At 35.8% G+C, this 17,702-nt stretch overlaps 2 protein-coding genes across 4 annotated transcripts in view; one reads left to right on the top strand and one right to left on the bottom strand.

Annotated features, from left to right (window-relative positions):
* The window catches only part of IFT74 (intraflagellar transport 74), a 40,531-nt gene that overhangs the window by 6,108 nt on the left and 16,721 nt on the right, over positions 1 to 17,702 (top strand). For all 3 annotated transcript variants that reach the window (XM_075527241.1, XM_075527239.1, XM_075527240.1), the window contains exons 9-13: positions 11,138 to 11,276; positions 12,306 to 12,368; positions 13,324 to 13,467; positions 14,127 to 14,167; positions 15,390 to 15,469. In XM_075527241.1, the coding sequence (XP_075383356.1) occupies positions 11,138 to 11,276; positions 12,306 to 12,368; positions 13,324 to 13,467; positions 14,127 to 14,167; positions 15,390 to 15,469 (467 nt within the window). The remainder of the gene's footprint in view (positions 1 to 11,137; positions 11,277 to 12,305; positions 12,369 to 13,323; positions 13,468 to 14,126; positions 14,168 to 15,389; positions 15,470 to 17,702) is intronic.
* On the bottom strand, positions 176 to 6,931 carry LRRC19 (leucine rich repeat containing 19). The gene is made up of 5 exons (XM_075527242.1): positions 6,905 to 6,931; positions 4,266 to 4,358; positions 2,182 to 2,692; positions 1,782 to 1,991; positions 176 to 501 (listed from the first exon to the last, which is right to left on the bottom strand). Exons 1-5 carry the CDS (start codon positions 6,929 to 6,931, stop codon positions 176 to 178), a joined length of 1,167 nt encoding a protein of 388 aa, XP_075383357.1.

The raw sequence follows: 17,702 nt of genomic DNA, 5'->3' as shown, positions 1-17,702 counted from the left end.
ATCACCACATTTTTTAGCTTCATGATTCATGCAGCAGTACCTTGTTATGGATTTGACAAGATGAAAGGAGATGGACTGCTTAGCTTCATTTTGTATTGTACATAGGTAGCGTAATATGGAAGTACAAATGTACTACAGTTTTGAAAAGTCAGTTCATCATCCATTGCTTAGGACATTAACTCTCCTCATTTACATAAGAATCTATGTATTTATCCTCAATAAATCCATCTTCCCCAGGCACAAATGCAGGAATTTTCTCAAATATTACTATGGGATCTTCATTGTTTGTACCCGATACTGTAGGAGAAGAACTCATGTCAGCTGAGAACTCCTGTTCAAACATCTCTGAGTCATTTTCTTCCAGACGACGGTGACTGTAGCTGATCAAATAGCGATACCATGTCGGGCATTTTATAGCAGTAAAAATCAGGAGTGTAGTGCTTAGGACAAACCCTAGCACACCCGCTAGGAAGGTCCAACTTTTGCCCAGAAGTGGTAACTCTTTAAAACAGACAGGAAAAAAAGAAGAGTTATCTTCATGAGGAATACCAGCAAGAACTCTAGTATGAATTTTTTCATAGTTAGATTGAGAACACACAAAATAAGCAATAATAGGGGAATTACTGATGTCTCCAAAGCTTTAGTATAATGTTATTGCTATGTTATTAGGGAGTCAGTAGTATCGCTCAGACCAAAAATGCATGTACATCTGATATTTCCTAGCAATATAAATCCACTGTGCATATTTATAAAAATTAAATAATAGTTTCAAAGTCAGATAAAATTCTGGGGACATATAAAAGATAAAATAATCATTTTTTCAAAATTTAAATTCCAAGATTGGGTTTTGGAAAAAAAAATCAGTAATTGACTTCAAATTCTATTTCCCAGGCTTAAATGTCTGTATGCTGATGATGTCTGCACCCTAAAATACTACATCTTTTGTTTGGCTTATCCTTTCAATTGTATTTCTTTTATAATAAAAATTTCAGTAGACTGTAGTTGCCAATAGTCTTTATTTAGAAGCTGGTTTTGTGTGCTGGCCACAGTCCTAAAATAGATTATAGCTGCTACAGTAAAAGAAGTCTGTGGCAGTGGTGGCTTACAATTTGTGTATGTAGCTGGAGATTGATATTTCTTCTGCTTTAGCCAGAAGCAAGAAGTAAAGAATTTCAGTGTGGAAGAGTGGAGAAGAACATTAATTTACATGTAAGAAAAAAAATTGACTTTTCCAAAAGAAAAGCTAGAGTAGTATAGAGTGACGATGGAATTAACATCAAAAGGTGAACAAAAGTAAGGAGACTATCACTGAAATTTTCAAAGAATATGGGATGGGCACATCCGTGTCCTTTACACTGAATGCAGTCGAGGGCAGGAGTAAAATTAATAGGCTCCGTCTTTCACATTTTAAGAAGACAGCTACATCTAGAAAGCAGTTAGTTTGGAAGACATAATTGAATTTTTTTTAAAGATGCTTCCCCAGTTCTGTTAGGCAGAGAGCTGGACAATTATCTGAATTTGAAGGCTTTGAAATTTCATCATCAGTTTGTAGTATCATTTGAGAATTCAGGTGTGGTTTGTCCATTTTGAACACTTATTCAGTAGAGCTTAGCATTCACCATAATGTGTGTACAGTCTACAAAAACCTGGAAATACACTTGTTTTGTAACCCTGGCTTTTATGGAAGAATTACAGTGTGCTAGGAATACAAAACAGTATGAAATCATGGAACAGCAAATCAAACAGCCTGTAAGTAGTAAAGCAAAACATCAGTATATTACCTGCATGTGTACCATTGTTTCCAGTGATGTTGTTTGGAGTCAGAACTGTTAGTAAGGCCCTACTTTTAAGCTTAATGGCAGAAGTGGAAGTTACAGTGTTTTCTAAAGAAGCTTTTTCAGTTTTGCATTCAGCTGGTTGGATAGCTGCCATCTTGATGGAAAATTTTTCCTTGGTGTTTGGGAATGTACATCTTGTGCTGTTTTCATTTTCTGTGAATGTGAGCAGTGGAAAGGCTATGAGATATTGCTAATTAATTGGCACTCTAATTAAAAAATTTTCATGGATAGCTAATGTATTACTGCAAAATACAGATAAGTTGATATTATCCAGATCAGGAAAAAACAAGATAAGGCTGTTTGATGTAAACAAGTATGAAATGCTGCTCTTACCAAAACTTACCCATTGTCACGTTGGAGGCAGTTAGCCATATCTGTAAATCAAGGAGGTCACAGGAGCAGGTCCATGGGTTTCCAGCTAAAATTATTTTAGTCAATTTAAAAGGCGATTTTATATGAAAAGATTTCAGAAAGTTATACTGTAGATCTAAAACTGTCAGACTTTTTAGAGAAGTAAATACATCTGAATCTAGTTGAGTAATCATGTTATAGGATAGATTCAACACTGACAGTTGATTTAATCCTGCAAATGCTGCTTTATGAACTGTGCTAATATGATTGTTGCTGATATCCAGAATTACGAGTTTTGTCAAATTGCAGAAGCTGTTACTATACAGTACAGTAATCATGTTTTCACTCAGATAAAGTTCAGTGAGGTTAATAATGCTTTGAAGAATCTCTTTGTCACTATCTTTTAGAATGATTTTATTATTTTTGAGGCTTAATTTAGTAACGTTTTGGAAAAGGTTGGTGGGGACATTAGACAGCTTCTTTCCAGACTCCTCACAAGTGACCTGTTGAAAAAAAGAGAATTACAACAATTAAATACTGTAGGGAAGTCCAGTGATGAAAATGTCTCAGTGGTGACTATTAAGGGCATGAAAAATCTTTCTTGTATTTTTTAATGCCAGCATTTTAAAAGAAAAGTTCTACTGTTCTTCATGCAATTTTATTTATGGGTTTTTTTTATATACTCGTTGTCTGGTGATACAGGGGAATGAATCCTCCTAGTGTATCGAGACCTGAAGTTCCAGATCACTTGGTGCTTAAACTCTGTTTGAGATGCAAGGCTCTTTATGTAATGATCATCCAAAATATAACCAGTTTGGCATGCTATTTTGGAATTAGTAGGGCTGTCTGTTTTAGAATTCTATGTGAATGTTGGCTGGGTAGAAAAAGGATTCCTTTCCCACATAATCTGGAAAGAAGGTATCATAGAGGAAGTGGATTCAAGGCTGAAAATTAATTCAAATATGCTTTTTCAAATGTATTGTTTTGTTTTAAAAACAGCTATGTTTACTCCTTAAAACATCTTTGGAGCAGACCTTCAAGAAAACATTTAATATATTTTTAAATTATAAATATAGCACTTAATTCTGGTTTTCTGGGTTGAAGTTTAGTATAGCTGCAGTCTTTTCAGGTTTGAGAGTATTTACTCTCAATACCTTGATACATTTTTGTTTTCTGAAAAGAGTAGATTTCTTTATATGTAGATGTATGCATCACTGCAGGCTACAGTTTAGTGTCAAGATACCTGAACTGGCTTTAAAGGAGATTCGAAGTACTGGAAACAGATTGGTTGTGTGGTGGTCTTGGTAGTGTTAGGTTTACGGTTGGACTCGATGATCTTAAAGGTCTTTTCCAAACTATACGATTCTGTGATTCTGTGATCCCTCTTCCTAAAAAAGTAGCCTATGTTCAGCTTGTTACTGCTGTGACCAGATTGAGTCTAGATAGCTTATTTAAAACCAAATGTAGGTGGAGTGCCTTTTCTACTCTGTATATACCCACTGTGTGGGTTTTTTTGTTCTTCATGTTTGTCCCAAAGATGAACAAGCAGTAGATACAGTACTGGACCTGTAGGCAGTGAGTCAGAGCAAATAGTGCAATACCAGTTTTATCAATTGACTGTTAATCAAGACTTCTTCCTTCCCCTCCATTCCCCAATAAATACAAAATCCATTAAATTAATTTCTGAAAAAAAACCTTTACAATTTCTTATGTACATTTGGACCTGATGTGGGCAAGTGCTAACTCAGTAAATCTCTCCAACTTGAGCAATAGTTGGCCTTGTTCGAATAACTGTTGCTTTTTAGGTCTATTCCAAAAAGATAAAGGAGGCGCTCCTGTTGTCTGCAGAGAGATTTGACAGAGATATACACCTCAAATATGTTTCAGTGTTATTCATCCACTTATAATGACTGCCAGCAGCTAGTTGTCCATTTTGCAGAAAACCATGTCTTCTTATTTGTCTCTACGTGCTTCTTTCTTCAGGAATTTTATGTTTACAAGGTAGTTTTAAAAATGCCTTTAGCTTCTAGTGTATTTTTCAAAAATAAGGGTAATTTACATACATATAAAACTTACAGTTTGAGAAGTAATGTTGCAGTCAGCAGTGACTGGATTCAAAAACAGTGTTCCAGCACAGATCACAAGCCAAGAGAGTTTCATGTTTAAAGCCTAGCAAAAAACAACACTTTTGTATACCAAGACCAGAATACCAGTGTCGTCTGTAGTGACAGTTTAATAAACTAATAGATACAGTTATTTCAATGATAATTTGATAAATGTTGTTCTACATAGATACTATGAAATGTAAAATTAAGAGGAAAAACATAGGTTATTAGAATTAATGCATTCAGCTTTCACTTCACTGACCCAAACCTAAAATCCAGTGAGCAGACTGTATCAGCAAATAGAAAAGGGATCGATTAGGGAAGTTAATAGACAACAGTTTCATAAATGGATAAAACAAATAGGCAGGGATGTACTCATTAATATCCCTGTTAAAGCAATTATGAGTACTGGAAGACTATGACAGGAGTGAACTGCAGAAAGTATTCAGGCTTGCATGCTCTCCCTGAATAATTTCTCTTGTTGACACTGACAGAGGCAGAATACTATACTAGATGGATTGTTGGTTTGTGCAGTCAGATTTGTCTTATGTTCTTACGTCCATTATTAAGCAGTTTTTGTGAATTTTTAATTAGTAGAGTGATCTTCTAATCTCTTTATTATCCATAATATAACATGTATCATATGACATAAACCTGGACCTCTGTATTATGAAGGTGTAGTTGTTGCTCTGATCTTTGGAACTAAGTAAACATGGTTGAGTCTCTTGTGCTGGAGTTTTTGTGCAGATTTGAACCTTATTTTTTGAGAGTCAGGAAAGCTTTTCTGACAAACGGTATTCACTGTGACATTAACTTCTCTCAGAGAAAGTATCACTTATCGATCCCCTTTGAATCAGGCGTTATTTGCAAGATCTACTCCTTTTGGACAGGAATGTTAAACCATCTCTGTCAGATGTTAAATCAGTCCCTGTTTATGCCAGACTTGAATTAGAATATTATGTAAAAGGTAGGTTATCTCTTCATTTTTACACTTCTTAAGCATCTGAAGAGAAAAGATAGTGAGCTAAGTGAACGTCAGTATCTCCTTCCCAGATTTCTATTGTCCAGATTAAACAAGACCCAAAAGGTAAGGTGTAAGATACTTGTTTAAAGTGCCTATTGTATCCTGGGCTATAGAGAGTATTCATTGAATTTGACAGAGAAGGTGGGGGAAATTAAGAAGGAAGCTCAATTGCACAAACAATGCTAAATATAGGCAGCCAGTCAGATTTAAAAAAACTCCACCAATCCTTAAAAAGAGTGCCAGGAGGCCTTTGCTGATCAGTATGCAGTAGATGAGGTCACAGAACAAATTGGTCAAGTGTAATTGATTGCTTCTATATATTTGTGTGTCTGAGGACTGACCTAACTGAGTCAGCCTGGAAACTTACTGACTTCTTAGAAAGAAGATAAATGCCACTTATTCTGCTCAGATCCATTGTGCATTTCTACTGCTGTTGGAAATTTACATTAAATGCAAAAAGAGTTTATAAACCTTTTTGTAAGACATTATCAGTGGCAGGGACAAGGGGTACTAGCAGCAGCAGCCACTGTGGTATTACGTTCTGTATTAGGTCTTGTTCTTGTCAGTGATGGTACTGGTGGCCTACATATGTTTTGGAGCCATTTTGTATGTTGCTAGTGGAAAACATGATGCAGTTTGAGAACTCCCGATATAAGCTATGTTGGATCTCATGGCATACTTGGACCTTAAAGATACCGCTTCCAAGATGTTCAGAAACAGAGCGGTCCTTAACCAGGCAATCTAGAAACACAGATTAATAGTATTATTGTATTTTTCAGATTTCAAGAAAAATACTGTCTTTAACAGAGTGGGAAAAATATATTAAAATACTATTTTAAAAGTTAGTGTGTAAGTTAATAACAAGTTGAAAATGAAAGTCAATTTAAAAGTTTTTCAAAACTTCAAGCAAAAAATTAACATCTGAATGAAGGCAGTGCCATTAACTTGAAAAATCCTTTTCCTGTCTAAAAATTGACTGTACATGTAAGTCAAAAACATAGTTCCTATTTTTTATTTTAGTTTCTACTGAAAAGTTAGGGGTTTTCTTACAAATTTAATTTCCTGCGTTGTGTGTGTGGGAAGCCGTATAATCAGTGGAAGAACAGGAAAGCATCTGTAATTTTAATTGCAGTTTAGCTTTTTGCTAGAACCAGACTTAAAGAATTGCTGTTTAAAGTAATTGCTTTGGAAAGAAACTGAGCCTGGCAATACATTGGTAATACCTTGACATTTCCTTGTAATTAGAAGCGTTTTCTTAAAAAGTTTTCCTCAGAGAACTTTTAAAGATTTTATCATTTAATAGTAATGTAATTCCTATTGAGTTTTTTGCATTTGTAAAGGAAAAGGCAGATTTAGGGATGTAATGGAGTTTACATAATCAGGTAGTCAGCTTTTCAGAGAAGAAATGGACTGTTCCCCAGCTTTCTACTGAAGTACAATTTACTTAACAACTTGGCATGTCCAAGGTTCGTAGTAATTCCTGAACTTTTAATGTATCTCAAGATGTATTTTCTTCCAGTCTAGCAACAAAGTTATACTAATAAATCTTTGCCTACAATTTGAGAAAGATGTGCCAAGTGTCTTACCTTTCTGTTGCTTCTTAGAGGCAGCATATGTACACATGTGTAGATTTTTCAGTGCACTGACAAGAAATAATATGATGCAACAGCACTTTGTTTTTGTTCAACCTTTGTACCTGATGAATAAGCAGGCAGTGTAAAAAAATAATAAACCTAGAAAACCCTTAGCAAAAGATTGACTAGGTTGAGCAACTTCTTATAATCATCTTGGATTTAATTGGACCTGCAGCCAATAGGAAAGTCTAATAGTAGTATGCTCAAGTGTCAAGTTCCAGATCACATAGGAAGCACTGAGTTAAAATGCCACTGGGAATTTACAAGCAAGTTGGGTTATAATCAATTAAATGATGGAGGCAGGAAAAGACTTGTATTTTTTATGTGATCAGTCACCAAATGAAGAAAACTTCAAGATCGTTGCATACTCAAGTAAAGATCCCTAGTAGTTAGTTAAATCTGTATTAACTTAACTAAATCTGTATTAACTTAAATTCTTGTATTTTGGAAACATCAACATCAGAGGAGCTGGAGGGCGTGATATATAAAGCTCATTATTTACAAAGAATTACAGGCACTTAAGGACATCTGTTATATGGGCTATATTTTAGGAAGAAATTCTAAAAGCAAATTATACTTGCTCTGTTTTGAGAGCATGTCTATATGCAAGTCAGAAAAGGGATTATATTGATACACAAACACTATGTCCAATAAATTTTTTCTTGCATTGGTGCTCATTCTCTAAGCCTCATTCTTTCCAATGCACAGCATCAAACCACAAAACGGTTCAGTCTCCTCTCATTCTCCATTCCTCTCAAATATGTGGCTGTAGAAACCATTTTACCCGCTATCCTTCTTTGATGTTATTACCACTTTGATTTTTTGCTTAATATCTCAGAATATTCTGCAACTTTTCCAAGCCACATCTCTGATTCAGCTTCATCAGTAGTCTTCAAATTACTAGCGGTAATGAATTGTCTTCCTGTGACAGCCATTGCTGGTATTTTTATTGCCTCTTAGAAAAATCACTGAGTTTTAACCTTCTGTCAAAAAGTTTCTACCAGAGAAGATGCATCACAGCTAAGTCAGACATTTCTAGTCCCAAGGACATACTGGATCACCTTGAAGTATTTAGCCAGGAGTCCATATCACACAGGAAAAAGAGACTTGCCTCAGGTAAAGAGGCTGCTCTGTAATGTGTCCACAAACAGTTTACGTTGGTGGGGCTGGAAAAGTAGGCTTTCTTTCCTTACTGTGCCATGCATACTTGCAGTCTCAGGCATAGATGAGAAAAATCCAGTAGAGCTTGGAGACACCACTGCCCTCAACGGTGACTGCTGCTTCCACATGGTGTTTTGGAACACAGGAGAAATGTAGCAAGAGGTATTCTTCTCTCCCACCCTAAATGCCCCCGTGATCTCTAGGAAAAGGCACCCTGTTTGTACTTAAAGACAAGCTCCCTATGATCAGTACTGACAGTCTCTTAGGGGAATTCCATGTAGTGTGGAGATTTATTCTGGAAATCAGCAACCTTAACATTTTCTTGAATTCTTCATTGCAATTTCTCTGTTTTCATTCTGTCATATCTTCAGTTGGGCTTGATTTGAGAGAAACTGTCACTGCTGAAACCTTGCAACAGCTTTCATAGGCCCAGATTAAGGGATGAGGAGCCTCCAATAAAGAAGTATCGTGAAAGTTCCCTGCCAACTCCCAGTTCTGTGCCTTCCAGAGGGTCTTGAATCAAACTACTCTCATAGCTTAAGAATATACTTCACTTAAAAAATTACTCCTTTCCACTAGCAAGTGTAACATAATTATCCATTCATTAACTGGTGTAGTTACAGTGAGGGCCTCATTCTTTGGACTGGGTCTGAACAACCCATTTTTACTCTCAAGAGGGTGTTCCATTTAATGTTATGTTAAAACCATCCAGTATTTCTTGGGCAGTCCCAGTGCACTCCGAATTTGCCACAGAAAGTGGGAGATATCACTTTGATTTGTTTCTTTATCATCAGCATGAGTTCTTCATCTGTGCAGCATGGGTTGCTAACCTGACAGAATTTCTACCTAACATCCTCAGATTCCTGGAGGTTATAGATCTTTCTTGAAGCCAGTTGGAAGACTGGTTACACTTTTGAATCTATTTTGAGAATTCCTTGGAAGTGGTGAAAACTAGGAGGAAAGCCTGAGGGAGCTAGAATTGTTTACTCTGTAGAAGAGAAGGCTTAGTGGGTATCTTATCAAAGTAAACATTTGATGGGCAGGAGTAAAGAAAGTGGAGCTGATCTCTTCTCAGTGATGCCCAAGGGCAGGACAAGAGACAATGGCCACAAATTGGAGAACAGGAAATTCCATTTAAATGTAAGAAAAAACTCTTTTTACTGTAAGAGTGGCCAAACATGGAAACATAGCCAGATAGGTTGTGGGGTCTCCATCCTTCAAGATATTCAAAACCTGCCTGAACAAGACACTGACAACCTGCTCTAGGTGACTGTGCTTTGAGTAGTGTGGCTGGACTAGATGACCTTTAGAAGTCCATTCCAACATCAGCTCTGTTCTGCTTCTATGAAATTTTCATTTGTCGTGGTTTAGCTTCAGTCAGCAACTAAGCACCACACAGCCACTTGGCTCACCCTCCCCTCTGGTGGGATGGGGGAGAGAATCAGAGGAGCAAAAGTAAGAAAACTCATGGATTGAGATAAGGACAGTTTAATAATTGGGAAAAAGGAAAAAAAATAATAATAATTTAAAAATTGTAATGAGAAGGAAAACAACAAAAGAGGAACAGAACCCAGGAAAAAAAAGTGCTGCCACTGCTCACCACGCACTGACCAATGCCCAGCCACTCCCTGAGCAGTGACCGCTCCCCCCTGGCCAAATCCCCCCAGTTTCTATACTGCGCATGATGCCATATGGTGTGGAATAGCCCTTTGGCCAGTTTGGCTGTGCCCCCTCCCAGCTTCTTGTGCACCTGGCAGAGCATGGGAAGCTGAAAAGTCCTTGACTAGTGTAAACACCCCTTAGAAACAGCCAAAACATCAGTGTGTTATCAACATTATTCTCATCCTAAATCCAAAACACAGCACTATACCAGCTACTGGGAAGAAGATTAACTCTATCCCAGCCGAAACCAGGACACATTATTCACTTACCCTGAGATTATCCTTATGCAGTTCCACTATTTTTCATCATCTTTTAAGCCTGAGGGCATTCTTGGCTGCAATCATTGGTCTGATAGTGTCAGTTACACAATTTAAAATTTTTGGCATCTTGCAACTCAGGAAGAGTTAATGAAAAATAGCAGAAAAATAAATCCTGAAGGAAGGTATCCAGCTGATTTTGTCATTCTTAATCACAGAAGTTACTCTGGAAACAAGCAAACAGTATAAACAATTTCTCATGAACTGTGAAGGGAAGGAAGGTATACTCTTCAGGGTCTCAGGAGTTTTTCTAATTTCCTTTATCTTTAACTATGTTCTCAAATTGACTCTCTAGCTTTCAGGAATTTCATAGAAATTACTAGACATTACATGAAACGGTGAGAACAACTCTTTATGCCTTCATTGAATCTGCTAAAACATTTGCTTGTAGCTCACTGCAGCTGCTGTGGTAGAAAAGTTTTTATGGTTGCAGCCTATTGATTTCCTAACAAGATTAAAGTCATGAATCAAGAATGTCAGGAATGGCTAATTTCTTAGTTCTTGCATGGTTAAGAAGCTCCATACTGCCTAAGACTTGGAAGCCACTTTCCATTCTTAAGGAATCCACAACTCATTGCTAAAAGAAAGTCATCTTATCATCATTATCCAGTACCATCAAGTCCTGATACCTATATAATATGTTTTTTTTATGTGCATTCACAAATCACATACCAGCTTCTTTATTTCAAACTGCCTGTTCTTGTTCCAGGAATTCACTGATTGAGAGCAACTGAGAGGGAGTAGTATACTTTTGACAGTATTGGGGACTACGCAGGTAGACAGAGTGGGAATGTTGGAAAGTGCTATGTAAATACTGCAAGGGCAAAGAATTCTTCATCTTTTGCATTCCATGGTGTGAATGTTTATATAGCTAATCCAACTCCAAGAAGATTAGATACAAGTAGGTAACTCCTTTTTCTGGAGTCTGTGGAGTTTTTGTGTTGAAGGATCATTTCAGTGAGGCTGGAGGAATACCAGAGTTTGAAATGGGTGCTTAAAATAAACATCAACTAGTGAAAGTTACAAAAACGTTCTATTTTTACAGCACAGAAAAGTTAATTCAAGGTGTAGAAGAAGATATCGAACGTGAAAAGGTTGTAGCAGATGACATAATAAAAGACATGTCACAGGAAAATCAAGCTAAATATATGGAGATGAAGGCTGCAAATGAAAAACTCTCCCAGGTTGGTTTGTTTCATTGTACTTACCTAAAATGTTTCTCAGTCTGGCTCCATTGGTTCCAGATACAATTTAAATATTAAAGAGCTTGAGAGCCTAGTAATACAATAAAAAAGCTTGCTGGTACCTTAATCAATTGTAGAAGTGCCTGAAAAATAAATAGAGCAATTGACTAAAACCAAATACTTTGTCTTTTTGTATTTCTTATTTTAAGAACAAATGATGCGCATCATTTTCCTTTTAAATTTGGGGACTGACGTGCAGATTTTAAAAGCCACTGTAGTGCTTAGATGTTTCATCATGTGTAAAAAGCAAGCAAAAGGGAGAAAAACCCCAGCAATTTTTTTAGTTCACTTGAGTAGAAAGTTTTCTTTCCGTGTACAAAACTGAATCTGACTGGGGTTTTTTGTTGTTCTTGTTGTACATCTGAATGCATCAGAAAAATGAAATGGGCTTTATAAAATTTTTGTGACTTCACTAATCCTAATGTTAACAAAAGCAGTAAGATTTCTAGGTTCTCTGGGATCATCTAGCTTCAGGCATACAGTCTTAGAAAGTTTCTCTGTATAGTCTGTACAGAGAGATAGGCATCTTTTGAGGCCAGTGCTTCTCAGGTGTCTTAGAATGAGCTGAATCGCTAGTCAGGGCCTACCTGTTTCTTTCTGGACTATGAAGAAATTGTGGTGGCTAGTTGAGATTCTAAAATCTGACTTTAAACTTCTGAAGTAGAAATGGTAAATTCCACACTCAGTACTGATTATAAGAAGAATAGTGGAAAAAGGGCAAGCAATTTTTTGGTTATAGCCCAGCTGCAAGTAACAATCATAAGAGTTTACTGGAAAAGTTGGATGCTGAAAGTCAGTGGATATTATATCTGAGTTACTTGGAGAAGCTGGACACAGTCTTGTCTTCTAAATTTTTAAAAGCAGCAGTGAGATGTTTTACAGCATTTTATAATACTAAGTTGCAGAACAAAAAAGTAATCTCATCAAGTAGTAATTTTTATCTGAATTTTGCATTTTCTTCCTTTTTAGGAACTGGTTGTTCAACAGCAGGAATTGGATGCACTAAATGTAAAGGAGGAGGCTCTAAGAGCTGTATGTATGATAACAAGTGATCTCTGTACCAATCTTGGCTAAACTCTAGTATAAAAAATAATACAAAATAATACCTATAATCTTTCTCCTTATATTATCAGATACTGTAGGATCATGCTCTAGAAGGGGAAGGCAAAGCTGCCTGTCTGTTTTCCACCAATAATTTCTAATCACTTGTGGATAAAAATTGTTTTTGCTAGATGCCAAGTACAAAATTTAGATAGCAATGGTGAGATTTCCTAGCTTTAGTTACTCATGTAGTTTCACATATTTTGTGTGACATCTGATTGATTTGGAATTACTCTCTGAAGATAAACAGGAAATTATCATTCACATCCTTCTTAAGGATTTGTGAGACCTAATTTTTCAATATGTTTTCAACTTTCAGGATGTATAAGAATGATTTTCTTGGTCCACATTCCATTTCAAAAGCAACTGGCATTTGAAGCACAAAGTAGTATTTGCCAAGATATTTTTTATCCCACATATATACATGAACACAAACTTCTAATACACTGTCATATTGCTAGATTGAGGAGAATTTTCTTATATCTGGTCTTTCATGGATCAAAGGATCTATGAGCTGAAGCATACAGTCATGTATATATTCAGAAAGTATAATTTTCAAATACTACTAGACATTTTTCCAGTCCTTTTGAATACTGTATATGGTTTGTGATCCCCTAGAAATGATGAAGTAGTAAAACTACTCAGAAAATTGGCCTGAGGATGAACTCATAAAATAAGAAGTAGCTGACTGGGATATTCCATTCCAGAAAATGCAATATTGAGAATATGGATTATAAAGTTTATTGTTTATACTGTCTCTGTACTGTTTGTAACAAATACACTTCACTTTCAATGTATAGATAAGTGTTGTGTAACTAAAGCATAATTTGTGCAATGCTCTCTTGCCACCTGAAAATAGCTAGTAGGTGTTTGCTTTTCCCAACAGGAAATAGCACACTCCCAGGTGAAACAGGAGGCTGTGCAGCTGTATGAAAAGCTCCATGAGCTTGAGGAACGTCGAGATCAAATGATTGCTGAGGATAAGAACATGGAATCTCCACAGGAGGAAAGAGAGAGATTACTAAAGCAGGCAAGAACATGAAATGTTATCACGTAAAAGATTCTCTGAGTCAGTATTTTAAGGGTTTATAATATTTGAAAATACTTGGGTTTGAATCTTACCTTTATTTGCTTTTTAAGCAGCACAAATCATCTGGAATTAAGAACAGTTAATGAATTGGCTGGATGGGATGTTTCAGTTTCAGCTAAAGCAAAATTGGCACAGTCAGCTTTTCAGCTGGTTGACTTGTTCCAATTCATCAGTCATGTTGGTATGGCAAAACTGATCCTATTGAACAGTTCTATAACATAACTCCAGACAGTATCCTTGTGGGGTACTGAGCAGACGTACTAATCCAGGAACAATTTAGTTTGTTTACAAGGGTCTGTGCTGTGTTATGTAACTATCCATATATACTATATGGATTATTGGACTGAACAACGCTGATAAGTGTGTCTGATTTTTTAATTTGTATTGAGAAAGCAGGAGAACATTTGGAAGACATAACACTTAAATCATATCACTTCTCTTCAATGGAGAGCCGTTGTTGGACAATGTGACAGCAAGTTTGTGATTTCATATGCTGAGTTTCTGTTCCCTGTATACTGAATTAAGAAATCTTTTTTTATTTTCCTTTTTTCATTTGTAGATTTTAATTTGTACGTTAAAGTTGTTATACTTTTTTATAGGTTAAGGACGATAGTCAAGAAATAGCAAGCATGGAAAGACAGTGAGTAATCCCATTGTACTGTTGCTACCAATTACATTTAGAGCCTAAAGACAGAGAGCTGAATTCCAGCACCTATTTCTATGGACTGTTAAAACATCACCACATTTTCGAGCCTCTGCTAGTGTTAACCTTTCACAGAGAACAGAATATACCCTTCTGTTTCAGCTAAACAACTTTTATAGTGATAGGACATTTAGATCTGCATAATAAGATACTTCCTAGCCTTATGAACGTGCCTTGAGAATATACATTCGTAATACCACTGACATAAATTTCTTTAAGGCTGAAGAAGGTATTCATCTGTAAGACCTACTCATTTGGGACATCTGTGAAGTTGAGCCTACATTACGCTGCAGTCATGTTTTGAAGAGTTTGTTTGTTACCTGTCGTTAAAACCTAAGAGTTACAAAGTTGCTTACAGAAAGTTCAATTCCAAAGAGTAACAGGGCATTGCTTGTTGATTCTTGGGTACTGGATCTTTCTGAAGATTTGCCAGATACTCTGGTAAATTTTATAATAAATAGTAATGTATTGGGGGAGGAGATAAAACAATACAATATTTTTGTGATTTTGAGCCTTTTGATTTCTCTCTCTTTACAGAAAAATTGAGATAATTCCTGAAATCTCCTAGAAAAAAATTTAAATTGTTTTAAGCAGTATTCTCAACTGTAATCATTGATTAATTTTTAATGCATTGACACTTTTAATTGGATAATAAATTGATTAACAGAATTTTTGGAAAGAAACAATAACAGAGAATTATATTTGAGAATTTATATAGAAATGTTTCTAAGATAATTTCTTTTCTCACTTCGATTAAGTATGTAATACAGTGTTTTACTTGGCAATTTCTTAATGGATTTTAGTGAACACGTAGGTAATTTTTAAGGAATACAGTTCTTTGTTGCAATTTACCAATTATGTTGTGCCTCTGCAAAGCTGTTACAGCAACCAGCAGAGGGACCAGTTGAGTAAGTTAAGAACTACTGATGACTCAACAAAAAATGTTTTTAATAAAAAAGAGCAGCAGTACTTATATTTTGTAGATATAGGGACTAAAGTGACAGGTGCTTTACATATACCTTTTATAATAACAGCAATCCTCCTGATATTCTTTTGGTTTTGATAAACTTAGGTTTTATTTTTCTCTCCATTTTTGTCTAAAAAACCCAGATATTTTACAACACATTTTTAACCTTAGATTTCATTATCTATTTGTCAGGCTGACAGAAGTAAAAGAGAAAACAAACCATTTTAAAAAGGTTATTCAACGACTTGATATGGATCTGGAGAATCATCAAGGTAATATGACCTGAGTTGTAGCAGAGTATGCAGAGCTGCATCTGTTTGTATTATAACACACATTGTTATGGACATTAGTTGCTTGAAACTTTTAGGCTTAGGCAAATGTCCATTAGTCACCATCAGAAGAAGGTTTTGTGTCTAACGGTGCAAGCTTCTCTTTTCACATGTGAGAAACAGGGAGTACCCACCCTTAGTGGTGCATTCATCCAGTTCATACTGAGTAGTAAAACTACCATATAAAACAATAGTACAGCTGTCTGGTTTTGTGTCCCAATTTTAATTTTAGGGCTACTTGAGGAATAGAAGTTTCTCTTACAGGCAGCTTTGCAGAACCAGCTCAGCTTTAGAAAAGCTTTTATTTATTTTACCTTTTACATGATCTGATATATTGTCAGTGAATGTAGAATTGAGAATGTTTAATAATAATATGTAAAGCAGACAGAATTCAGTACTATTTTTATCTGTCATCGAAACTTCTTGGGTTGATCTTTGCAAGAGGAGTTTGGGAGCTGCCTAGAAATGGCATTAGCTTAGAAACTTACCTCCAGCAAACACCTGCTGTAGTACATTAGGCTAGGTTAGGTTGGGATTTGTCCTAGCACTGGAAGTTATGATTCTGGAGGAAGTAACTTAGTTTGAGTGTAGACCCTCGACAGCTGTAGATTTTCCTTAAAATGGAAATTCATCCCACAGAAAAAATTCTTCTAATTATAAGGAATCTTGTTTAGATAGGGGTTACATAAATATGTGCATACATTCTGGAAAACTTTGTAACAAGTTATTTAAATTCTATAGGACTGGTAAATTAATGTGTTTGTGGCCTTTTTACTTTATACCTTTTCTCGGGTGATCAATGTAAAATTTAGCTGTAAATTTCTTCAAGGTTGAAGAAATATTTCTAAAATTGACCCTAAACAAGTGTTTGATACATCTGTTTCTCATCTTTTGCATACAAAATGTTTCATATTTCTCCAGGTATTTCATTACTTTTCTGCAAATAATTTATTAAGACTGTTTTATTAGCTTTCTTGTTTCCAGATAATCTCATTGCCAACTTCACTAGTCTGCTTTAATTTTTCCTTTTTGTTTGGCTTGCAACTCTTTTTTTGTGTCTTTGGAGAAATGCAGAAGGTAAGAAGTGAGTTGCTTTTCGCATTTTATAGTTAGGTTTACACACAGTCATTCATTGCTGGACTGTGTGTCTTTCACCATTTTAGAAAAAGACATCTGTTGAAGAAGAGGGTTTAAAGCATATGTAGGAGAAAGCACATGCTCTGTCAACATTTCAGGAACAGTCAGAATTTGCAGAATAAAGTTATCTTGTGGTATAATATAGAGGGAGTTATACCTATTGGTATAACATAGAGGGAATAAAGAAGATATTCATAAGGAGTAGCTTTAAGACACAGCAATCTAAACTCCCAACGCCCTCTTCTCTAGTGAATGGAGAGAATTCCAGAGGGCCATCCATACTTCTGCCCTAAATCAGCATCTTGTGTGTCCATGAGATTCCTGTCCTCCCTCCCTCCCTGGTCAGCTTACTTCTGGCTCAGTATTTAATCTGTTCATTACAAAGCATTCCCAAAACTTCAGCTCCTGAAGTGTTTTAGTTAATGTAAAACAGCCAGTAAAAATAAAATTACAGCTAAGGATTTTTTTGATGTTTCAGGATAAGTATTTCAGTGATAGGAACATTGTTGAGCAGGATAATGCAAAATAAACAGACCACAAATAGAAATAACTATTTTTAGTTTTCACTTAAGAAAATCTAGATAAGTAAAAAATTCACTCACTATTATATGTTCCATATATTAGCAATTACCTTTAACTGATTAGTCAAAATCAACATTAACTCATAATGGAATAGACTTAACACTTCTTAGATTGCATGAGAGGCTAAGATACCGATGTAATAATGCTATATTTTAAAGAAAACTTCTCTGTAAAGATATTTTAAAGGTTGTGGCCTTTATTTCAAATATTTTTTTTCTTTAAACACTTGGCAGATCACATAGCTCTCTGCTTCATGGCTCACTGTAACTAGACTTTTTAAGAGTAGCACAGACTAAGTTATTAAGTATTGGAGGCTTGCTTTACAAAATGAAAGAGAGAGTCCAGCAAGGAACAAAGCCACACCTGCAAGGAAGCTGAAGCAGAATCACAGTCCCTTAGGGGCCCACGGGTGTTCTTATTGTTTGTATATACTAGATAAAAAGGAAAGCATGGGGAT

This window comes from Mycteria americana, chromosome Z (genome assembly GCF_035582795.1).
Source record: "Mycteria americana isolate JAX WOST 10 ecotype Jacksonville Zoo and Gardens chromosome Z, USCA_MyAme_1.0, whole genome shotgun sequence".
In the NCBI taxonomy this organism is placed as follows: domain Eukaryota; kingdom Metazoa; phylum Chordata; class Aves; order Ciconiiformes; family Ciconiidae; genus Mycteria; species Mycteria americana.
The sequence above is the reverse complement of the archived record's forward strand: the minus strand, read 5'-3'. Positions and strand labels throughout refer to the sequence as shown.